General features: G+C 36.5%; 1 protein-coding gene across 6 annotated transcripts in view; it reads right to left on the bottom strand.

Moving 5' to 3' along the window:
* Positions 1 to 5,116: 5,116 nt before the first annotated feature.
* PRKD1 (protein kinase D1) overlaps positions 5,117 to 25,697 on the bottom strand; it is a 131,566-nt gene continuing 110,985 nt past the window's right edge. For all 6 annotated transcript variants that reach the window (XM_080592747.1, XM_080592746.1, XM_080592748.1 and 3 more), the window contains 11 exons: positions 25,326 to 25,449; positions 24,450 to 24,527; positions 23,197 to 23,476; positions 20,568 to 20,620; positions 19,915 to 19,987; positions 18,831 to 18,937; positions 18,244 to 18,405; positions 16,790 to 16,888; positions 15,385 to 15,652; positions 8,875 to 8,960; positions 5,117 to 6,096 (listed from right to left, as the gene is read on the bottom strand). In XM_080592747.1, coding sequence (XP_080448873.1) covers positions 5,878 to 6,096; positions 8,875 to 8,960; positions 15,385 to 15,652; positions 16,790 to 16,888; positions 18,244 to 18,405; positions 18,831 to 18,937; positions 19,915 to 19,987; positions 20,568 to 20,620; positions 23,197 to 23,476; positions 24,450 to 24,527; positions 25,326 to 25,449 — 1,549 coding nt within the window. In that variant the 3' untranslated portion in view covers positions 5,117 to 5,877. The remainder of the gene's footprint in view (positions 6,097 to 8,874; positions 8,961 to 15,384; positions 15,653 to 16,789; positions 16,889 to 18,243; positions 18,406 to 18,830; positions 18,938 to 19,914; positions 19,988 to 20,567; positions 20,621 to 23,196; positions 23,477 to 24,449; positions 24,528 to 25,325; positions 25,450 to 25,697) is intronic.

Here is a 25,697-nt window from a genome sequence, read left to right as displayed (position 1 = left end):
CACAGTAAACCAAGGAACTTGAGAGCTTCAGTTCAGGTGCCACAGGTATGGTCATGTGGCAGAAGGTGGCCAGTGCAGTATGTAGCTGCCTAGAATAAGTTACAAAAATAAATAATAATTTATCCTTATGGGGAAAAAATAAAATAAAAATAAAATGTGTGTCTGGGAAAGTGAGATGAGCAAGTCTGGGGGTGCTGAATAGCTCCAGGGGAAGAGTTCTTGTTTATCTGTGTTAGGCAGAGATTATCCAGGATGTCAATATTTTGGTAGACCTATCTCAATAATACTGCACAGTAATTCATAGTTACAAAAGTCTGATTGTTCTCTGTATGTTTTGTGGGCTGAAATATTATATGGGGGTATATGGTGCCTACTAATTCACTCTTAAAGTAACTGAGTAGCTGCTTGATAGTTGAACTGTAGTAGTTGCTTAAGTGTGTACTTTTTGCTCACCTTATTTGCTGAGCTAGTTAAACTGTCTGGACAAGGCATGGGATAAAGAGGGAATCTGAATGAATAAAGATTGTAGAAGTGAAAATAGTAATTTACCATAAAACAGAAGTTCTAGCTACCAAGTACACGTTGGATACTTTGCTGTGCTCCACAGCTAAGCTTAGACACAATAAAACCATCTACACATGTATGATGATGCGTACACGTGCTTGATATGCTTATGATATGCAGTGGCACAGCAGAAAAGTTGAAACACCATCAATCAGTCCTCAGGTTGATTGCATAACCTCATGTACAGCATAACCATTGTTGACTTTTGCTTCTGTGATGCATGAGTAGGAATTGTCAGACTAATGGAAAATCTAAAGGCCATGAAAACATGACTGCAGACCAGCCTACCATTCCTTTTCCCTGTGAGAGACGAGCAGAGGAAAATCTTGTAGTACAACACAATCCCAGATTTGCTTCAGTACACTTTGATGCTGATGTATCTGGAAGAGCAAGTTTCCGTTTAGGCTTTGAGCTAGGAATCAGTGAATTCATCTGTCTGGCTGAACTGCAAACAGTTCAAATTTCAGAGTATAACATTTTTGAACAACAGCAGGGAAAATTTTAATTTATTAAATTGGCTAATGGCAGATTCTTTTTTTAAAAAGCAATAAATATTTGCACAATAAGTACCATAAAAGTGAGGAAGAAAGAGGAAAGGGAAAAAAAAAGAAAAAAGTATGATATGCCTATAGTAATAAAACAAGAGTTCCTTTGAAATCATATTTAGGGGGTAGCCAGAATGTGTCTTAGAGTAGTAATTTATTTGTATTCTTGCTCAGCTCTATTGGTGAACAGTTTATCATAAATGCTCTGTGAGATTAAGTATACTTTTATCAGCTTAGGCTTGTACTTAGCAAACTCTTGTGCGTGCTAGGCATTTTTATGGCAGAAGTCAGCAGGTGATGGGGTATAGTTTAAGTACTCAATGTGCTTTCTTCATGAGAAGTGGTACTGTTTCTACTTTTGTCACACAACTTCTTAGAGATGCCATTGGCAATCCTTCTGTTTTAATCTCCCGACTAGTGTCAATACTCAAGAGTGTTGGTATACTATTTGATATTTTTGAGAATTTAACTGTGTTGTTCAAGATTACCTTTGTTCAAGGGTTGGTGCGCTAACAGTATATAAAAATAAGCCACTAATAAAATCCTGACTCACCAGAATTGATCAACATGAAAGCAGAAATCTAAATCTTTGTTACTGTTTAACACAGAAGAATGAGGCTACAAAATTAAATCACTTTGTGATAATTCCTTATGAACTGTCATGGTATCAGCATCTGAACAAAGTCTGTAAGATTCTGATAATTTTCCTCAATGTCCTTTTAGAAAAGTTAGTTAACATGGCCTGACTCCTGGAATTATTAAGGAAGAGTATGTAGACATTATGTAATTATTATAAAATCATGAATCCACCACTGTACCTCCAGGCGGACTTGCTTTTAAATATACACACACAAATATATACACACATTCTGTCTTTTACTGACAGAAAATTGGTAATCAACCTGAGTATATTTTTATGTTTGTTTTACAGTTGACTTGAGTCTGAATGAAAAACAAACAAACAAAAAACCAAAACCCACACTGGCCAGTGGTGCAGTGTTTCAAAATCAGGGTCTTTACATTGGTTTAATTCAAACAGGTTATGCTGATTCTGACTAGGACACTGATGGTCATTTCCTGGATAATTACTTTTTTTTTTTTTTACATTTGTTGTCATGCACTGAGGTGAATCAGCTACATATGTTTAGTCAGTACACATAATTACACTGAAGACTGACTGAAATAGAACCCAAAACATGCCCACTCATAAGTCGTTGGGTGTCCTTTATCATCATATTTGTCTTACGGCATGGTGAAATACAGAAATGGCATTGGCCAGACTGATGAGTGCCCTCCATAATAATTATGAGCTTTTACAAAACACTTCTATCCTAAAAGCACAGTTGCATCTGGATATAGTTCTGTCAGTCTCCTGCCACTTTGTCTAGATGTTCCCATAAGAGAACAGACCCTCCTCTTGAACTTTCCAGAGTGCTTGTATGGACAGCAATACAACATTTACACAAAACCAGGACTCTAACCCTTACCAGTTGCATGGCCAAGGCATAAACAGTAAGGTGGACTTTCACAATCTTCTGCAAAACTCATAAGTACACTGCTGGTCAATAGTGCCAACTGGATAATGTTGGAAATCCAGAAATTACTAAAAGTATCTCAAAAGAAAATGATGGAATTGCAGAAGGGTGATTAAACTGGCTAATAATACCAATCTGCATTGGAAGGCCTGCACCAATATTGATTTTCCATTGTTGAAATTTTTACTCTTGACGAAAAAGGGTACTTAAGTGAATTTTAGACAAGATCTGTAGAACAGCTGGGCCTGTAAAGAAAAGCTCTAACTTTCTTTGTTTTGCTTTTCCTTCCTCTTCAGTAAAATGGAAAATGGATGTCCTAATAGGGTAAGACTAGTTGCTGGAAAGGAAAAGATAAGAAACAATGAAAAACATATAAGCAATTAGTCTTGAGAAGTAGGATTTGAATTAGTTAGTCTTGTGGTAGCTGCTTAAGGAGTCGCTGCCAATTTGTATGGTTCATGTGAGATGGTATTGTGCTTTTCCTGTATTGTCACAGAGAGAAAAATAAATAAATAAATAAATAAATAGTCCCAGATAGCACCTGAGAAATTTCCTCTATGGACACTAAAAATTTAGCCTTTTAGGAAAATTGTGAATGAAAATGTAGACATTGCAGTATGGCAGAAAGTTCAACACATTTGAGCTCTGCCCAACCAGAATTGTTTCAGAAAATATTACAGGGCTAGTGTTAGCAGAGAGCTTCCTTGAGGGTCCCGTTGAAGTGGTCAGGGATTTATGAACTTGATTTGTTATCTTTCTTTTCTAGCAGCAGGATTAGGGCAAAAAATTGGAGCAGGAGAAGAGATTTATAAGCCATTTTTCACATTAATTTCAATTTGTTAAATATATTTTTTTCTGGTTTGAGTTAAGGTGATTTTTCTTCATTTCTTCTACAGTACATACTGTCTGTCCAGCTGAGGCCCAAAATACTTAAGAAAAAAATCTGCTGGCTTTAGTCATGTTATGTATCTGGCATAAACTTCTGCAGAAAGCTCTTCTGGGAGGAAAGAATGGATTTATCCATTGATGAAAAGCTCACAACTGTAATATAAAACGAGGATTTGATTAGTAGAGGTTCAGGGGATGTAGTTGTTAGCTCTTTGTCCACTTCTGCCTCACATCCCATGCGTATTTTCCTTCTGTTTTTAGCCTCTCTCTTCAATACCTGTATATTAACTGTTTTTTTTTTCTGTTTTTTTTTTTTTCTTTTCTTCCTGCTGTGTTTTGGTGATGGTGATATTTGTTCGTTTCCCAAAGATAGCCAGTAGCAGAGTAATTTTCAGCTCATCGCTGTTACTCTGGCATATGTTTCAAAGTACATCCTGAATCTCTTTTCAAAGTTAAGGCTAAATGGGTTACAGTTAGAAGACTATACATAACTGTTAGAAATTGAAATCAGTTATCAGAGGAAGGAGGGCAGGAGAGATCCGTAGTACACTGTCAGTTCAACAGAACCCAGTGGAAAAGCAGAAGCAGTACATTCTTCTAAAAACTAAATCTGCATAAATTTCACTGATACAAAATCAATGTCCTCACCTGTCCCCCTTCCCTCCCCAACCCCCACCCAGGTATGTTTCAAAACTGACTGAATTCATATTATAAAACCATTTCAAGCAGATTCTTTAGAAAGTGTTTTACAGGTACACAGGTTAGCTGGCAGCATTTTCTTACCTATCTCCGGACGGGTTTCTTAATGATGAACTTTATTGAAAGCAGCCCAGAGGAGAAGAACCTGGAGGTGTTGGATGATGAGAAGCTCAACATGAGCCAGCAATGTGTGCTTGCAGCATAGAAAGCCAACCATATCCTGGGCTGCATCAAAAGAAGTGTGGCCAGCAGGTCGAGGGAGGTGATTCTCCCCCTCTGCTCCTGTGTGACCCCATCTGGAGTACTGCGTTCAGCTCTGGGGCCCCCAGCACAAGAAGGACAAGGACATACTAAAACGAGTCCAGAGGAGGGCCACAAGGATGACCTAGAGGACTGGAGCACCCCTCCTATGAAGACAGGCTGAGGGAGTTGGGTTTGTTCAGCTAAGAGAGAAGACTGGAGAGACCTTACAGCAGCCTTCCAGTACCTAAAGGAGGCTTACAGGAAAGCTGGGGAGGGACTCTTTGTCAGGGAGTGTAGGCTAGGAGGAGTAGTAGGTTTAAACTAAAAGAGTGTAGGCTTAGATTAGATATAAGGAAGAAATTCTTTACTATGAGGGTGGTGAGGCACTGGAGCAGCTTGCCCAGAGAAGCTGTGGATGCCCCATCCCTGGAGGTGTTCAAGGCCAGGCTGGATGGGGCTTTGGGCAACCTGGTCTGGTGGGAGGTGTTCCTACTCATGGCAGGCGGTAGGGGTGGTGAGTTAGATGAGCTTTGAGGTCCCTTACAAACCAAACCATTCTATGATTTTATGAATATAACTTACCCCACCTAATTCTGATGCCATTCCAGGGATATTTTAAACAGGAAAATTACTCCAGTGAACCTATTTTAACAAGACTTTTATTGAAAACATACACAAAGTCAACATGTTATTTAGCTTCTGAATGTACATATTAGAGAATATTCATATTAGAGAAGAATATTTGAATATTTTAAGAAAAAGGGAAATACAACTGGCATATACTGCAGTTTACATTACTAAGGCATTTAGGCTTAAGAGAAGGTTGTACCGTGTGTGTGTGTCTATCTATATACACAAACACACAAATACATACACACAAGTTATCTGATTTTAAACTGTACAGTGCTATGCAATTTGTTATTTTTTTAAATTTTTATCACACTATATATTTTTTATCCAAATAGTAGAAGTTGTTCACAGAACAGCAGTAATAATCTACTCTTCAAGAGTTTGCTTACAATTACAATACTAAAGATGCACAAAAAAAAAAAAAAAGATCTTCATGGGAAAGTTCTCTCTTACCAAATTGAGGCTCAAGTAAGAAAAACACTAGTTTGCAAAGGCACCGTGGAGACAGGTTTTAATACATTAAATACAACATGAATCATTCACAATAACAAGTTTAGTGTTTCTGGGAACTTTTGTAAATACAACACAGTTGGTCACACAAAAATGTTTCTGTTGATTTGTCTTGGCAACTCAGATGCATCAACAGTGTAACAGCATAACAGCTTTGTTCCCATCTGACAGAAAATAATGGCAGTTCTGCAAGGCAAACGTTAAACCTGACCGTATGTATTTATTAATTCCACAGTGTTTTGACAGATTATAAGGGATGAAACTTAAAGGATGCTGACACGCTCACTGAGGGCTTTCATTTCTGTTTCTTCTAGCTTGGTGTTTTCATTATGGTTAGCACTTGGACTGATAAGGTGTGCTGGATACTGCAATCCATGTTCTCCTGAATACTGTACCCATCGGGAGTCATCACTTTCATGGGTAATGTAACGTTCCTCCATTTTACATTCCAGTTCCCTTAAATCTAACCAGGTTTGATAGTCCTGAAATAAAGTAATAGCATTTGTTTCAACATTTCTAAAATAAATGACATTCTCTTCTACTACCAATAACATACAAAGTGCTACTAAGTCAGCAATTTGAGTATCATGCATCCCTATTGCCCCAGAACAGAAAAAACATATAATCAATAAATATGAAATCTGCCTACAGAAATAGGTATCATATTCAGAGCACTGTCTGTTAAATTAATTTTATTAAACTTTGTTCTAAGTATAGTATGGAGATATTACAGATTGTTTTGCAGGATGTATGAACAGTCTACAGATTTCTGTGATATGGCATGGGTAGTAAAACAATTCCTTGCACTAGTTGTAAGATGTAAGGGGAAGAAGAAACATCTTTAAATCAGACTTCTACATCCACATGATCAGTATAAGATAGTCAAGAAAGTTGTTCCATCTCAGTATAATGGTGCAGGATATGAATTCAGCTTGAGCTAGAAAAAATCTGCTTTTCCAAACTTAGGCAAGTAGTGGTGTGCTCATATAAATGCATACACCTAAATATCAAAGCTACATTGGAACTCTGTTTTGACAGTCAACAGTAAGGTTGCAAACACATTTGGTTCTCTTTAACATGCTCTGCAGCCTCTGATCTGCCCAAGGCATATCTCAAGTTCAATAATTACTTTTCTTATTCCCACCCAAAGCATCCATGAAGCTACAGTAATAAAGCCAACCCTAGTCCCACCCAGCCTAACCTCTGCTCACAACTCTGTACCCAGTTTTATTTTTTTCTCATACACTTTGTCATTACTTAAGAGACAACCCTGGTCACCTAGCCAAAGCATCAGAAAGCCCACACCCTGTAAATGCACAAAAGACTTCACCTTTCATTTCTTGCATCCTTAGGCCCACTTCTTACACAGACTTCCTCTCAGAAATCATCTCTACCTCTCACTCCCCTGCTCCACTGCTATCTTTCCTTCACCCACAAGCTTGGGCTTTTCTGGAAGGAGGACTCATCCATGGTGCTAGAGCTGCTGCTGTACTGCCTTGCCTTAGTTCACCTCCATTCACTATTGCACAAGGGACAAAAGTGAACGTAGAGGGGTGAAGGACACTGTCCCATCACATGAGACAGCCAGCAGCTGCGCTGCAGGACTTAGCTCAGATCACCTCTCTGGTCCCCAGAGGCCCAGACAAATGCATTCTGTAATGGTTGGCAGGGAGAACACAGTCTTGGAGGAAAAGACTAGAGGGTGACAGGAAATCTGCAAGGAAGAAAGCAAGCCCAGGAGAAATGTCCCTGGGGAAGGCAGGGGTGTGGTGGGAGGTTGCAGCCCTTTTCCTCCTGTTTCAACAGGTCACCCTCCACTTTGAGAAACATTGTTCAAGGAATAGGACCCAGGTCTTAGTTCAGATAAAGATTCCTTTGGGACTGTAGACTACGCATCTGATCTGTGCCATGCCTGTGCATGATTAGTTTCCTATGCATATATATGCATCCCTTGGGGGATCCTGTGGGCTGATGTCCCAGCCTGGCCTTGGCCTGTCCCCATTGCCAGGGAGGTGCCCAATGCCTGGGGCTGCTCTGGCCTGTCCTGCTCCCTGGCTGCTCACTGCATTGATTCTGTTTTACATGTTTTAACTTGCAGTGACTTTGTTGCTGCCAGGATAACAACATATAAGGAACAGAAGACAGTGCAGTGGATGATAGCATGTCAGAAATTCATAACATTTCAGTTTCCAGTAGAAGACTTCAACTGAAAGTGGCTAATGCATTTCGCTGGAAAGAATACAGCTTCACTAGCTCTTCTAATGACTGAAATGGCAGCCTATTAATTAGTTTTAATAATAAGTGAATCAGGGCTCCATGTGTGAATTGATGACACCAAGCTGAGTGATGCGGTTGATACAATAGAAGGAAGGGAAGCCATCCAAACGGAGCATCCAAAAGTCCCCCTCTACTCTGCCCTTGTGAGGCCCCAGCTGGAGTCCTGCATCCAGGTCTCAAGCCCCCAGCACAAGAAGGATGTTGATCTGTTAGAACGGGACCAGAGGAGGGCCACAAAGATGATCAAGGGGCTGGAGCACCTCTCCTATGAAGACAGGCTGAGAGAGTTGGGGCTGTTCAGCCTACAGAAGAGAAGGCTCTGGCTCAGTACTTAAAAGGGACTTATAAAAAAGATGGAGAGCAACTCCTTGCTCAATCAGATAATGACAGGGGAATGGTTTTAAACTAAAAGAGGGGAGATTTAGATTAGAAATTGGGAGGAAATTCTTCACTCAGAGGGTGGTGAGGCACTAGAACAGGTTGCCCAGAGAGGTTGTGGATGCCCCATCCCTGGAAGTGTTCGAGACCAGGTTAGATGAAGCCCTGAGCAACCTGATCTAGTGGGTGGCATCCCTGCCTATGGCACAGGGGTTGGAACTAGATAATCTTTAAGGTCCCTTCCAACCCAAGCCATTCTATGATATGATTCTGTGACATGTTGGGGCAGACCCAAGCCAATTTGATAATGCAAGTTGAATGACTTTATAGTCTATCTATCTATCTATATGTTCTTAGCAGACATACTAAATATACTTCTTTAGTGTACTTTGAAAACATGAGAGAGTTTAGTATTGGAATCTCATACTTCAAAAATTAATTAGTATATATACATTAATTGGTGAAGGAATATGAGGTTCTCAGGATCAGAAAACATCTTTGTGTTTGTAGATTTGCCTAGATTCTACTGTATTTAAAGATGAAAATTTTTATATATTTAGAGACTAAATACTCAGGAAAAAAAAACATGGAGTTTGCAGCAATACCTGTAACCATGGATGGCTTAATGTTTTGTCCACACTGTAGCGCTTTCTCATTTTCACTTGCAACAAATTATTTATGAGATCGATAGCTGAAAAGGAATAATATTAGAACACATCAGTTGAAATATATTTGTATATACAAACAGAGACAGACAGACAGGATAGTAGTAAAAAGGGCAATTTTTCCTCCATGCTCAAGCTTTTTCAAACTGTATTCAATGTTGATATCCCTGAAAGTACCCTATGTTGATATCCCTGAAAATACTGTTTTACTAAATAGTTGCCTGCTAGCTAGTGTATTGTCTACCTCTTTGTGTTCATTTGCAGGCATGTAGCAAAGACTGAAGAAAATTCTCACTCAGCTTCTGCTCAAGTGAAAAAAAACCACTTCATGTTAGTGAGGGCTGCAGTACACTTCAGGTTCTACAGCAGTTTACAGTAAACAGGTAGAGGGGTACCTTTGCCAGGTAGACTTTTCTGTATGTTTCTGCCCCAAGAGGATGGGGTGGACTGTTTGTAAGTCTTGAGTACCTGACTTGCCATGCTTTTCATACAGTGTGGAAGCAACCACTCTGTGGCTTTGACTGTGGGTCTCAGTACTATATCCAGGAAAATGGAAATTTACACAACAGTCTGTCAGACATGTGCAGTAAGCCTGACAGATAAAGCTATTCTTAACAATAACCAACTGCCATTAAAGTAGCCCTGGGTCCTTGGTGCTGAATATTATCTTGGAAATCAAAGCAATTGTGGGAATAAGATCAAACAAATCTCAGGAATTCTGGCAAAGAAGACACTGCCGGAGATTCTGAGCCACACTCTTCTTGGAGCAGACGGTCCTAATTTTGTTTTCTCTGTTGTGGACAAACAGATTTTTAGCTATCATCTCTTTTAGTGTACAATTCATGCTAAATTCTCTAACTTATGTTTATTTTGTTCCCTGTCAAAATGTCTGAGAAGCAGATGTGGGATCAGAAAGCCAGTGGATAGCCAACAGGACCACTACTGATAGATGGCAGCACTCTGAAAACTCATTTGTTTTCCAAAACAACAGGGTTAATCTTTCTCCTCTTTATTGATAAGAGAAGTTCTCAAGTTCCACGCTATGAGGAAGAGACAGAAAAGTTGGTCAATCATCTCACAGTCCAAAAAGGGTACAGGGAACAGGGAGGGATTTCTATCTTGTCTTGCATTCAAGTTTAGATGGGCAACTGGATTATAACTAAAATATGAGTGTAGCTTATTTTGCTTATTTCCTTCTCAAAGATTTCACCTATTTTGAAAGGCAGGCACCTATGGCCTGAACTTCATAAAAGATATCATGTGGACCATCCTGACTGAATTCTTTAGGCCATGTTTTTACTGTCCTTAGTGAAAACAGTTCCTAAAATGTTTTGAAAATCATTTGCCATTAGAATGAATGCCAAGATGACTGCTAAGCCTCAAAAATAAGAGAACTAGGCCTTTAAGAGGCAGAGGTATATAACTACGGAGGATAATTAGTTTATGATGGTCTTACAGATTTGAGTAGGTTATATCAGCTCTGTTTGGCATTCTCATGCGTTATAGGGTAGATGTCTGTTCATGACTCTAGAGAGGAAAGCAACAGACACTGCTCTGTAGAGGAGGACATCAGTACCACTTGCAATAGAGAACCAGCTTAGACTTGATGCAAGCTTCTACTGGTTTTAGGGACTAGAACCATCAGCTTTTCATAATGATCCAGTTTTACTGAACGCAAAGCTTCAGATTTCTTAGTGCTGAAACTGAAGGATTAAAGGATTTTCTTAGGGATCTGTAATAGTCGGTTACTGAGAGAATTCTGACTTTAACTGGTGTTAGGTAAATTAGAGAGGTTCAGACACTGATATTTATATCACTATTTATAGGAAATGAGGAAAGATCCTGGTTACTCTCTTTCAGCTTACAAAAAAACATGAGCTGTCCTGATAGCCATCACCTAAAATAAGCTGGTCTGGCTACATCATATAAAATGTGCCAACAGTAAGACACACGTTGACTCAATATCAGAATTTGAAAAAAAAAATGCTTATAAATAATAATTTGATGGTTACTTTACAAATTGTACTGCTTAAAAACACTGGATATAAAAATGCATAAGCTATTAACAATTAGTTTAGACATACAACTCAAATGTGATTCACATGAGTCACTCAGGGGACCAAACTGGGACACCATAACTCAGGAAACAAAATTTTCTGTCTAGAAAGAAAAAGCAGTTTCGAAGAAAGTGGGGCAACTACATTCTATTTTAAAGTATATTTTATGAATTAAGGACTGAATCTTTAAAAAAATAGGTTTTAAAATAATCCTTGTCAGACATTTTTAGAATTTTATAGTTTGACAATATTCCTCTGCAAAAACATCGTACAACATTATACACAGTTATTAATAAATGTAGAAGGTTCAGAAAGACCACCTATGGTCTGAACATCTTTTACGGAATCCAGCAGGTATTATCAAGGAAGTAATTGGTATGAAAGTTCTAAGAGGATTATGGTACAGCTTTTCCAAACACCTTTATGGGCTCCTGTTTATTTCCCCTGATTAAGGTAGGGCCACCTGAGGGCTTATCAAGTTTCAGGAGCTGCAGACTTTGCTGAACAGGATAAACCAGCCAGCTGTTCCTCTTAGCTTCCAAACAACATGACTACTCGTCATTTAGATAGCTGAACGTTCATCAGAATCCCAAATGAAAATATTCAAACACAGTTTTAAAAAACTAATAGTTTTTCAGTTGCATTTTACTGGAAGAACTTACTGAGTCAGGAAGTTCATGTTTCTAAACTACTTACGGCAGTTTGTTAGTATAGCAAATAATTAGTTGTAGCAAAGACACAGTAACAATTTTCACACAAAGTATTAAGTTAACAAATTACAGTTTTCATAGAAATGACTGTTTTAACTCAATTAGGATGTAACACATACATTAACACATAAGTTAGCAAAATACCTGAAAAACCTGTCTTACTGGAACTTACTATCCATTTAGTCCTACGATACAGACTTTTGCTTTTCATTTAATTTATAAGAAACACATCACCTTAAGAGTATCAAGAAAAGCAGTGCTAAATTAAAAATAAATTTATCCTTGATCCAGAATTTTTAAAGTACACACATAATATCAACTACTCTAGCTGCCATCACTTGTGAAAATTTAAGCTGCAGACATTAATATAAAACGTAGGAGTTCCCAGACCCTGTATTCTTCTGAGTATAGCTCTGTTATCAGTAGTATAACTTTTTCATACACCCACCCACTGCTTCCCTATTGCTGCTCAATACAGCTTTGTTGACAATGCGCACATGCAGTTATTTTGGTAAAAAATAATCTTCAGCTGGCAAAGCTTATTATTTTCTGTGAAATGGATTCAGCTGTACTATCAAAAGAAATCCTTGGCAATTATAAGCTGCACCTCCACAAGAGAGGTTAAAATACCATTCTATTCTGGCAAACACATGTAAGTATGGCCAAGACCTTAGTTTAAACGGCTAGTTAAACATTTACAGAGGTAGAGACATCTTTGAGCTATAATATGTATATGACCTCCTTGTACTTAATGCTTATTCATGCGACTTTCTCATTAACGCATGAAACAGTTTCTATTCACATATGCTGAAACAAGTCTATGTTAACACAAAGACAGCTGCAGTATTTATTTCTGACTCAAAAAAAAATATGTAAAAGGCACACCATGATCAAATTTAATACATGAAAGAAATTGCATTGTTTCTTCCCAAATTATTTAATAATATAAAGTAATATGAAGCACCTAATCAGTAGCATGTACCTCACATAGCTTATCAGGGTAGCAGTAATAGCTGTGTTGGTAGCTGATAAAAACAAACAAAAATAATTATGAATACAATGATTTACAAAAAAATCCACAGCAGAATGAAACATGCCATGAATAATCTAAAATTTGACATAGCACATTTTAGGCCCGTTCAGTTCAAAAGAACAGCTACCACAGAAAAAACACATCAGGTAAAATATATTAACAAGCAGAGGTACAGCATTTTTCAGGGAATTTTGTCCTTAAATTCAACAGGATTTATTTTTTGTAACCTGCAGCTAAGTCAAAATAATCTTTTTGAAATAATGCAAATTTGGTGGACAGAAAGTTCAAAGTTGGAAACAACCAGTAACACTGTTGAAAACAGGCTCCATGTTTTCATGGATATACATACAGATATGAAATTTACATCTGTAAGTAAGAAACTTGCAAGAAGATTTGTCTGTATTAATATCTAGCAAAATTCTACAGAGAATTCTGAGCGAAGCTAAGATTCTAACATAGCAGTTCAGTGAATTCAGAAATATAAACTGGCTTGACAATAATTGAAGCCAAAGAGAACAGAAATAGCAAATTGGACAATGGAATGCTGAATGGCTATGACAAAACCTGTTTTAATACAGAGATTACCACAGAAATTGCCTCTCCAGTAATGTCTTCCAATTCTATTTTGACATACAAATACATACTCAGTTTTCAGGGAGTATTCTTTCAAATGAGAGAAAAAGGTGGGGAAAATGCAGCTGCTTGGTACAGATGCAAATCAGAATTCTCTAAGGAGGATTCTGTGATTGACAGATAGATAGATACAGAGGTAGACAGATAGGTAGACAGACACATTCTCTGAAAAAAAAAAATGAAAAGCAATTGGGTTTGGTGAAGTTAGAGAAGGGATTTCATGGATGAGCTTGGGAAATGATGCTCGCAAGAGTTTTCAATGGATAAACGGGGAAAAAAATACATTTGTCAGGGGTATAAAAGTTGAAAAGCCTTAACTTTTACAGGCTAATTTTAATGGCTGAAAAGGACAGATAAAGCCTGTTCATCCATGACTGCTGCCTGTTACAGTTCTTAAGTAAATTGGCATGCACAAATTGGAGTCAATATTTATTCTCTTAGATGGTTGGATGTGGCTTTGAGCAACCTGGTCTAGTGGAAGGCCCCCATGGCATTGGGGTTGGAACTAGATGATCGTTAAGGGTCCCCCTTCCAACCCAAATTATGATTCTATGGTAGCCTAACTCTTTTTAAGTTCACTGAATTCTCGGTTTATGCTTGTCATTACTAAGACATGTAATATAGTCTCTGGAATAAGTTACCACTTTTAAAATCTACCTGTGATGTACAATTTATAGAGTCCATCGTTAAAGAGTGCTTGGATCCAGCACTGCCTTTTGGATGTATCAGAGTAAAGCACCAAGTAATGGAGAAGAACATTTACTTAAGTTTTACTTATGGTAATCATTTGCCAAATGGCTCCTAGTTTTTCAAATTCTGACAGCATAACATTTCTAAAAAGATCTTTCTCACGTGCATTAAAGATAGTATTAATTTTGTATTTCCTTTATCTGTGACAACGACACTTGTCTAATCAAATGAAGTTTCAATTTTTTAATGAATAGCAGTGAAGCAAAATTTGGGTTGAAGGCTTCTGTGAGGGATGTGGTTGTTCATTATGTGTTAAATTTCTCCTAAATATTTGCACTTGCCAATAAATAAATAAATAGGACTAACTGCTGAGTCTTCAATGGTTTTAATTCTTACATGTAAGAGTAGCTTAAAAAACTTTCTTTTAATTTTAAAATAATAATATAACACTTCTTGCAAGAAAACATCTGTGTAGATCCTTCAAGACAAAAAAAAAAAGAAATAGGTTCATCAATGTTTATTTACAGTAATTAGATTTGAGATATTGTTTGAGCTCAACTTTTATCTCTTAAAGTCACTTGTAATACTTTAGATAGAGATCTAGATTCCCATACTTGTTTCTAGAGTCATCTTTAATAGACTTCATTTACCTTCTTTAAAGACGCTCATAGTAAATTATTATTTTTGTTTGTTTGTTTGTTTGTTTTACTATTGAAAATCTTTCAGGCCCCTGAACAGAAATCTAGTTTCAAAAGTCTCATTGGATCAGCTCCCAGCTCTCATCTCCCAGCTTTTTTTCCCCCCACCCTTGCAGAAAGTCTCTTCTGACCATTTCTCACACTGTTTTTGAAATCTCATCTGTTTGGAATTGCTCAGTATCTTCTTTATCTTCTCCACAGAAAGACTCTCAGGTTACAGCATACAACTGAATGAAAACCAAATTACTGGCAAAAGTAGAATATGAAAAGGACTGAAGAAGTGCTAGGGCTGAAAGAAGAAGTACAGAAGTAAATAGATGTAACATGAATTCTAACAGCTGAGGTCCTCCACAAGATTCTATAGCAATCAAATCTGTAGGTGGCTATACGCATCCTTCAACACCTGGTGAGATCTCACACCAGAGGATTATGCATACACAGTCTATACAGGCTCTGCAGGAAATGTCTACAGCAGTTAATACTACAAAACAAAGACATTACATTATGGTACATTACTGAAATTTCAAAAAATAAATTTACCCCTGGTATGTAGAGAGAAAAACAAAGTATACAAGCAAAATACTACACTTTTTTAGCATTCATATAAAACACCCACAGACAGGTATTACCTTCATGAGAAATTTCTTTCCATGGATTAGGTGGATACATGAAAGCAGCATTCTGGATTTGGTCATGTATGTCCTCATCTTCATTGAATGGGAAGGTACCACTAAGGCTTACGTAAATGATAACACCCACAGACCACATATCCAGAGATCTGTTATAGCCTTTGTTTCTCAGCACTTCTGGAGCAAGGTAGGCTGGCGTTCCTACGACTGACCGCCTAAAGGATTTCTCCCCAATGATTCGAGCAAAGCCAAAATCACAAAGTTTTACCTGTTTAAAGAAAATTGCTAGAGTAAATAAGGGTTTGTTTTTATTATCAAATACATAGTTGATGTACTTTTATCATGGTTTAGTTGTAAAATGCATCTCTATTGTTCCCTCAAGGATACTTTTTTTTTTTTAACCTTCTCTTTGAGAGGAATCCCCTTATTCCACCACAGTATTAGACTAGATTACCAATCCATTACATTCCTTCATGCTGTAGATAAACTGTAGTGAAAGTAATAACACAGAACTGCTTTGAATGAAAGAAGTTATATTTTTGAAGGGCCTAACAGCTTTGGTTTCTGGTGAAAGTAGTAATACAAAATAATATTTATTCATTCATAGCAGAAGAACACAGCAAGAAGAAAAATGGTTTTACCTATGACTTTCTCCTGAATCAATCAAGTTGTCAAAAGTTAGTTCTTGAACTACCACTTTCAATTTGTTGGGGACCTAGTTATAACCTACCTATCAGCAAATTTCCTTGTTGGATTTCTTCAGCGGGTCAGATTTCGCTGCTTTAAAATTGTTGCTTAGAGTCTCAATATCGTCCCTTCCTTTCAAATTATTATTTATAAAATTACAGGGAAATGAGAAACAATGTTCTTTTGAATGTAAGCAGTTGGAAGAGCTTACACATGAATTCTGCAGATCAAAGGCAACAGGAACTGACTGATGTATATACCTCTTAATGAGAAGTACAATGAGTTAGAAAGTATGTTTACATCATCTGCAAGCTACCTGGCATTTAAATTCCTAACATTAAAGAAGCTGTTGTTCTTCATGAACCGTTCTTTAACTTAAAAAAAATAAAATTGTCGTTACTGTTTCTGCTTTCAAATTGTCATTCATCTGGACCAAATTAACCAATTAAGTAATTCGTGCTGTAATGGTGAGCAAATTAGAAACAACTGCACAAGTTGCTATATCATACTTGAAAATATTGTTGAATATTTTAGGTAAGTGACAAAAACCAAGGATATTAAAAAAATACCCTTTTTTGGATACTCGTATCTACAATTTTATGTAGTTCCTGGAATTGATACAGGCGGGTCACTAACCACTCGTTTGTTCATAAAATAATCATTGCTAGCACTTACTAATTTGAACAATTTATCTTAACAAAGGGCATTTCCTACTTGCCTGTGGAAAAGGATCAGCTGACGCCAATAATACATTTTCTGGTTTGAGGTCACAATGAACTATATTTTTGAAATGGAGATGTCTTAAAGCAACAAGGATCTGTCAAGAAAAAAAAAATCAGAAAGAATTTCAGTTATAAATGTTGTATATTTATTTGGCTTTACATTGTTTTGACAGTAACAGTGACCAGAGAATTGAGGAATGGTGCAAAAAGAAACAATCCAATAAGACTGTACCTTTTAAAACAATGTCCACAGTGTAGGAAAAAAGCAAAAATGTCAGCTATTATTTGTTGTGCCTCAAGTTTTCTTAATGTTTCACTGTACAGAATACGATTGTTCCTTCTCCAGACCTCATATTCGAAACATTTTTTAGAAAATGCATTCTAAGTACTTGTTTAATTTTTTGTGAAATCTTTAACACAGAAATATTTGCAAAGTGACCTTCCAGATCTAAATTATTCACTCAAAAATTTTCACAGAAATATTCTGTGATCCAATTTAAGCATATCCTTGAGGTGATAAAGCATAAGGAGCCTTGCATGTATTTTTATGCCATTACACACATAAGAACATGCAAAGAGAGTATAACAGATATCCATCCTGTCCCTGTGGCTTTAACTCATTCTTTGTGTCCGGTCAGGGGCTGATACTGACTTTCCTACTGTATTAGAGCAGGCAATGGCTAGAGGCTAAATTCTAGAAACCAAATTCTAAAGCTGATGGCAGTTTTGCCCATAAAAGCCTGAAAGCTAGAGAACCTACTATGTTCCAATTCTAATAATAAATTTCCATTGTAACACTGGAGTTTCTGCTCCTTTCTTTTTCTTGCCTTAACACAAAAAACAGGCTGCTGCTATAACTCTGAGGTGGCTCGCTACTCAATTGTGTGTATCTAAATTTAAACCAATAGTATGGGCATCCAAAGAAACAATATGATAATATCACAACAGGAAGAACAAAATAAAACAAAACAAAAAACAAATCAAAAAACAAAACAGATCACACTGTTAACAGAAGTCATACAGGAAACCAGATTCATTTAATCAGATCCAATCTCAGCATAGAAAAGAGGCACAGACGTGCATATCATGAACTGTAATGGTTAGGTACTGGGAAATTCAGAAGGCTCAAATTTCCTTCTGCAGGTCTTTGATGGTTTGCTATCTGTGTTTTGCAACCCCTTCTTGTGCTTAATCCTTCAAGCATAAGAGAACCTGTAACTTGATGGCCTTCCATCCAGCAGCCAGGCAACTGCACATTTATCTATTTCTAGGTCTTCTTAATGGTTTACTACAAATCACGTAATGTACACAAAGATGTCTGTACCATCCCTGATAATATAATCCAAGCTTTCATAAATCAGAGAGGTAAATTATGTCAAAAGCAAAACATAAGAAACAGTGGTAACAATTGACCTCAAATCTCTTTCTAGGTTTATAATCAATTTCTTACCTGAGTAATTAAAAACTTTGTTATTCTCTCCGGCAATCTGCCATTTTCACTTGATAAGATCATCTCCAGCATATCTCCATGGAGTTTTTCCATAACAACAAACACTCTTTCTGGTGTCTCAAACATGCACTCCAAATTTACAACCCCAGGATGATGAAGATTCTATTAAGGGTAAATACAGCACTTGAACAACATAGATTTCCCAACATGATTAGAAGGTTTTCTCATTACATAGCCAATCTTCAGACCCTCCTAAACCAGACAACATTTCAGTTTTTCTTAATATAAACCACATGTTCCATTTTTAAGCAACAGGCACAAAATTTCTAGGGATGGTATAAGAGAATGGATGCACTTAAAATCACTTTAACAAACATACATTATTGTGCTTGGTGCTTTAAACTGCAGAGAGAATTCCTAACATAACATTCCCAATACAGTTGGTTTTGAATATTTATGCACATTAGGCAGTAAAAATACTAATTTTTTTCTGCAAAAACAGTAGTGATTATCAACTGGAATAATTATATTATCTGGTATTTATAGTAATGTACAGAGCGAATACAGTGAAAATAATAGAAAAATACCTGTAAAATTGCAACCTCATTACGAAGTTGACTTTCCTGTTTGGTTGGAAACCTTAGTTTGTCAATTATTTTAATGGCAACATCTCTTCCTGTTTTGCGATGTTTTCCTGCATTAAAAACAAACAAACAAACCAAAACAAAAACAGAAGGCGTCCATCAAATAACATGATTAATTCTGAAAAATGTTCCACTTTCACTTGATGGTACCAATGACCACAGCTAAATATCAATTATGTACAACTATGTCCAAATAAGTAAATCCCAGTGCAGGTATGCAGTAACTTAAATAAAAGTTTTCTGTTATTTCCCTTTTTTCTTCCCTTTGACTAGTGAATTTTTCTCTTTATCACCTGACAAAGCTGTTGTAACACCTAAGAAACACATAAGCACATAAGAAAGTCAGCTCTGCCTTTCAATAATATATATGTAAAGTTAACTTTTTCATATACTTTTTCCTTTTCATATACTTTTACTAAATTCACAGGCTTAATCCTTCCAGACTAGCAAATAACAAAATAGGTGATCTCCTTCAAGCACGTGAGTGCACATCCCAGGCTTATCAGGCACCCGTAGAAATTCTTCAGTGAGAATGTACAATCAGTTCTCACCTCACTTGTCTCAAATAACTGTACCTAAACCTCCCCCCAACAAAAATAAAAAAAAAACCTGCTGAAAAAATGGGCAAAAAAAGAGAGGAAAAACAATTAAAAAATAATAAAAAAAAGACACAATTCAAACAAACTGGTAAAAAGAAAGAAAAAAACTCATGAAATCATGCCAAGAAAAACAGTAGCAAGAAATAATGTTTTCCTTCTTTCATTATAGTTCTTTAAGAGAACAGGTTTCTGCACTTCAGGGTTTGTACTACTAGAACTCTTAATATACACTGAACCTCTACTAGCAGAAAACTTGAAATTAAAAAAAAAAAAAGACTGTCAACAATAAATTCTGTCCCTGTTTAATGAACACTACTTAAACGCCTGTTAGCTAATTTCTGTAAGAAAGCATTTCAGAGTCCAAATACTTTCATCCTTCCAGATTTTTTCTGCCTTTAGCATAACTGTACAACACACCAAAACCTTACCTCCATAAACAATTCCAAACTGTCCTGATCCCAACACCTCATCTGGGAAGATTTGGTATACAGTACTGATATCCTGTTCATATAAACATAAGAAACATTAAGCATTGAGATACAGAAACAAAATTTTTATTTGATCTGCTTTTTCTAATGGGAAGCAGCATGCATTTACTACAGTACATTTCAAAACATATTATCTGCTAGAAACATTCACGTGAGTTTTCTTAAAAGCAGCGATAACTGCAATCGTAATATCTTCTTTGTACAACAAAGAGTATCTGATATCTCAGCAATGACACAAAAGGTATATTTATCAAGGCTTGTGATAAGCCTTACTAAATTCAACAGACAGAAATTCCACGAACTAATAATATCTAGTGCTCACTTTTCCTTTAGCTAATTAACATCCTGCAAGGATAAGTAGTAAATTCTGTGTTAAGCTAAATCACACATATGCAATTCTTGTGTCTTAAGGAAAAGGTGCCACAAAGATGACTTTTCTCAAAAGCTAACAAAGCTAATGGTTAATTTCTACAGGATAGGTGAAAAAACAGCTGATGGAAACTCCTCTCTAACATACCTCTTTGCAAAACAGATCAATGACTTCACAAGCTTAATCATATCATTTCTAGCACAAGCATTCAGAGAACACTCACCACATTTTCTTGAACTTGGCAGTTTGACACAGAAATACTGATGGAAATATCCCCTGGGGAAGAAAGTAAAATATACTTTAGATTGCTGTGCTTTTAGTTGAAACATGTAATAATAGGAAATGACATTTACATTACATCAATATCTTCTGACAGCTGTAGAAATTGGACCAATTAGGTCAGCTTGTTCATCTACCAGCTAATATAAAATTACACCAACCGACAAATATGTGACTCGAACAGCAGACTTTCGTAGTATATTGGAACGAACAGGATTATACATTTCATTACCTTTTTTTTTCTTTTTTTTTTTTTTTTAATACTAGAATCTCATATTTCCCACTGATTAGCTTTCTACTTACTACTTTATTCTGTTCTATTTTGGGGCTTTATATCTTATGCAAGTAACACAACAGCAACTAGCGTAAATTGCTTTTATTTAGTGCATTTCAAAGTAATCTTTTATTTCTAGTGTCACCTACAATGTATTTGATGCTATTCAGACTAAGGCCTATACTTAATCATATTGGTATGTATACTGTTAAAAGTAATAGACATTTCAATGGCATAAGAGACATTAAAACAAGTAATGGAAATAGAAATTTGCACATGCGCTTTAACACAACAAATATCAGATCCAACTTCTAAAAATTCAAACCTTAGGATGTTACCAGAACCTTTTTGAATGGCAAACCCACTGAGAAGCTCAATAAAACTGGAGAATATTTTTACTGTTACTGTAGTAAATAAAGATGCCATTTCGGGGAGGGGTTCTTTGGAGCACTGATGCGTCTATCTCCTGTCTCTGCCTAGAATCCCATTCAAGCTGACTTTTCATTATTTTTTGGTCCATACCAAGATTTCAGCCTCTTTGAAACCAGTGTCCTCTTCTATAAAGCCTGTATTACACATAGAAGAAACTTACTACCACCCATCAGTATCTTTTATGAGTAACTTCTGCTCCTTGTGACTTATTCCCTTGTCCTCTCCTTAGGAATAGATTGGTTTTGGAAGGGGAAATTTTGGTTTCATGGAGTCTTTTTATTGTTGTTGATTTATCTTCAAATGTATGTGATACTTTGCACTTACATGAAAAATAACATGGACGTGCCCCCCCTAAAGGAAACTTACAAGAAAGCTGGAGAGGGACTCTTTATCAGGGGTTGCAGTGACAGGGTAAGAGGTTATCTTTAAACTAAAAGAGGGTGGGTTTAGATTAGATATAAGGAAGAAATTCTTTACTATGAGGGTGGTGAGGCACTGGAACAGGTTGCCCCATCCCTGGAATTTTTGAAGACCACGTAGGATGGAGCTTTGAGCAACCTGGTCTAGTGGCAGGTGTCCCTGCCCATAGCAGGGGGGCTGGAACTGGGTGGTCTTTAAGGTCCCTTCCAACCATTCTATGATTCTACGTGTGTTACTTAGAGCAGAAACAGAACGTCGCTACCATTCTTAGTCCCCATGAAAGCTTGTTCTAAAGGTCGCAGCTGACCTTAATTTTTGCATAGAAAAACAAACAAACAAACAAACAAACAGGGGGGATAACTGCTAACTCAGAAAGAAAATTTTCAAGCTTCCCAAGAGGCAGAGACAGCTGTCAGTCCCGGTCCAGCATTTTAGGTGATTTGTTTAGCTACAATGGACTCAAACCAGGGGTACTAAGCAACTAACCTGACTGAAATGACATCCAGAATTTGACACTATTTTATGCAGGAACCTAGTCAAGAAAGCATAGGACAGAGATGATGTGAGCTGTTGTGCCTGGAGAAGTATGCCACAGTTTGTGGTATTACTGTGTTTCTGAAGGGCTTGCTGTCTTGTTAGTATTTCACACTGCATTAACAGCATCCAGATGTCAAGTGCTAAAGCAAGTGTATATATACTGCAACAAAAGATCTAAACCAGCTTGTGTAGACATACCCAAATTTGCTTTACGCTGACTAGGCTCAGTACAATTAGCAAAGCAACCACAGCAGCACATACCTGGTAGTGGTGAATTGTTTGGTCTCTGCTACTTTGTTATCATGTTTGGTTTACATAATCTGTCATCTTTGGTACAGAGTTACCCAAAGGTATGTAAATTGGAGACAAAGATATATTCAGTCGTTTTGGTCCTGGGTTGTTATCCATGCCTTGTTGTGCTTAGAACAGCTGTTCTTCACACAAATTCATTTCATCTCAGCATGGACAATGTTTGTGGCAGTTGTACAGACAAATGTAATGAAAAAGAGCATAACATCTATGCTGCAGTGACCTAAAGAGTGAACGGCTGCTTCTGCAGATAGCTAGAAACATAAATTACAGTCATGATGGGAAATATCTATCCATTCCTAACTGGAGCTCAGAAAACGTCACACCTCTGCACAAAGAAGCTATCATTCATGTCAGCAACACAAATATGGATGAGATGCCATAGAAATAGAACAACTATTTGCTCGCTAGCAAATCTGCACATTGTATGTTAACACAGATGACCTAGTATTAACTGGAAACACATGAATGAGAAATTGTGGCTTTTAAAATAATACACAGACAGATGATGAGCTGTGCAATATTTCCGTACAGAAGATTGAGCAATGTCATTTGTTATATGACTGTATTTATCTGAAACAGAGAAAATAAATAAACTTACTGTGTAGGCTGGGTCCCGACCCAGCGGATGCCCCTTTAGGGATGACAGGCATCAGGGCATGCTGTATTGCCATCTCCCACATTCTTGCCACGTCTATGCCAATACCACTTGTGAGAACACTGTTATTCAGTGGAACACTTGAGAGGTTTTCTATGTTTTCTCCAACATAATAGACTATATTTGCTGTGCTTATTTCAAAACAATGAGGATTGGCTCCTTGAGGCAGTAAAGTGAAAGTTTTTGCAGGTTCCAGAGAGAAAATTTCAGACAATGGAATTTCCTAAAATGAAAATATATATATATATATTTATTTTCTGTGTAAAGGTCATCAACACATAAAACTAAAAAATGAACTAATTTATGATATTAGCTATTGCTTTTAACCACATGCTTCTTGTGCAAACAAAAAGGCTCTTGTAACCTGAAACTCTTTGAAACAGAGGCCTGTTGATGGCAAAATATCAAACATTTCTTTCCAAGACCAAACAGAACTTCAATTATTTAAACTTAGCAAAGAGAGGAGTGAGGTGCCATCAGAAAAGACCACCAACAGAACTCCACTAGAAAATTGAACCCTGCTTCCTTCTATATAAAATATAATATATTTTAATATTATAAATTTCTAAACAAAATTTATTTGCAAATAAATCTATTAAGAAAAGCAGAAAAAATCTATTTTAACATTAAGACTGCAAATCCACCTTTCACATAGGCATTAACTTAATTGTTTCATCTTGAATAAGACTTAAGGATCCATTTTACTAACATATTTCTCTGAGAGGAAGCCACATGAAAGAAATATTTGGCATTATCAAAAACTACTGCAGTAACATCCAAGGAGTTTAACTGCCTCAGGTAAAAGTACATGAGCATTAAAATAATCTTTTACAATTTGAATCATAACATTATGTCCAAAGGGCTGAATTAAAATAGTATGTACTACACCTAATTGTTTGGAAAGAATTTATATAATGAATGACAGAATATCAGATGAGTTTCTTGGCAGAATTTGTCACTGGCACTGAATTGCCCCTGTATAAAAACCTTGCATTTCCATAACATGTATTTTACCAGTCATTGTTAGCTGACACCTTTTTGATCTGAGACTTGTTTGTGAAATGCAAAATGTATGTAAGTAAAGAAAACAAACATAGTTCTAAGTTATACCGCTAATGTACTTTTAGTATTTATTAATTCAGCGATTCACTCTAATCATTAAACATTAGAAAAGTAGATTGAAAAACATGCCTTACCTTGTAATATTTGCTTCCAGTATCATTTTGAAAAAGTGTAATGCATTTGCTGTCCAGTCTCCAGTAGTGTCGCTTCCTCTGCAACGAAAAATTGGGGAAAAATCTTTCTAAAAGTTTTCAAGAAAATTAAAGAAATACTAATTTCTCAAAAGAATCACTTCCAAAACATTATTTACATCTGAAGGGATGAATTGTAAAGGATGAAGTTTCCTTTGCTGTTACATGATTTTTATGATGACTTTAGATTTAAGATTTATAGGTACACCTTTTGTTGTTTTAATAATAATGTAGCTGTGTTCAAGTCATCCAAGTTTTGAAAACTTAACATGTCACTTTTATGTCTGGGTTACACTCCACACAATTTGCTACAGGTGTGTTGCTAAAATAATTCAACTTTCTTTTTTTATCAGTCATAACACCCTGTCTCACCTTAGAAGGCCACATATTGACACTTTGATTCTTGTTTTAGCACAAAATAACTGTTTTTTTTAATGATACATTTATTTTACAAAAGCCTCATTTCATATAACAGTAAGATACCTAGGAGACTGCAGTTGGAGGATAAAGATACTTTCCAGGACTTCTACAGTGTTAAGATTTTGTTCTTTCTTCAGAATGTCTTCACATTTGACCGACAATAATGCAACTGACAGATGCAGATGCTTTTTTGTGTTTTAACTGTCTCCTGGTATGATGAAGTGACTGACTTACAAGCATTGCCAGTCCTCAATTAGGGGAGTTAGGACTTCAGGAATCATAAATACTGTAAAAATGCCTTATGTGATTGACTTTAAATTATCAAAATATTGTTAGGATCTGATTGTGTACTATCATATAGTATGTAGTGTAAGACAGGCCTTCCTTAACATTTCTTACCAGTGTATCCTTGCTTGTATAGTGAACCATCCAACCCTCCTTCATTACTGTGCTACTTCTCCTTTTTGTGTGCTTCACAGATTGTACCACTCTCATTAATGGAATGTTGTTGCTGGTTGAAGGGCTTAAGAATAAATCAATAAAGGCTTTTAAAAAGAAGACAATTTTAGACAAAGAGAAAAAAATCTTCCAATTCAGAATGAATATATATATATATATGATAATCACATTTACAATTATAGTCACTAACAGACCTGGACTAGACACAAATTTTTTTGTCATTCCAAGTATCTCAAGATTACAAAGAAAAAAACTTGTAATGTCACAACAGGAAAAGGCTTACACACACAACACACATAAAATATTCTGAAA

This window comes from Anser brachyrhynchus, assembly GCF_964034855.1.
Source record: "Anser brachyrhynchus genome assembly, chromosome: 5".
NCBI lineage: Eukaryota > Metazoa > Chordata > Aves > Anseriformes > Anatidae > Anser > Anser brachyrhynchus.
Note: the sequence above shows the minus strand (reverse complement) of the source record. Positions and strands in the feature narration are given on the sequence as shown.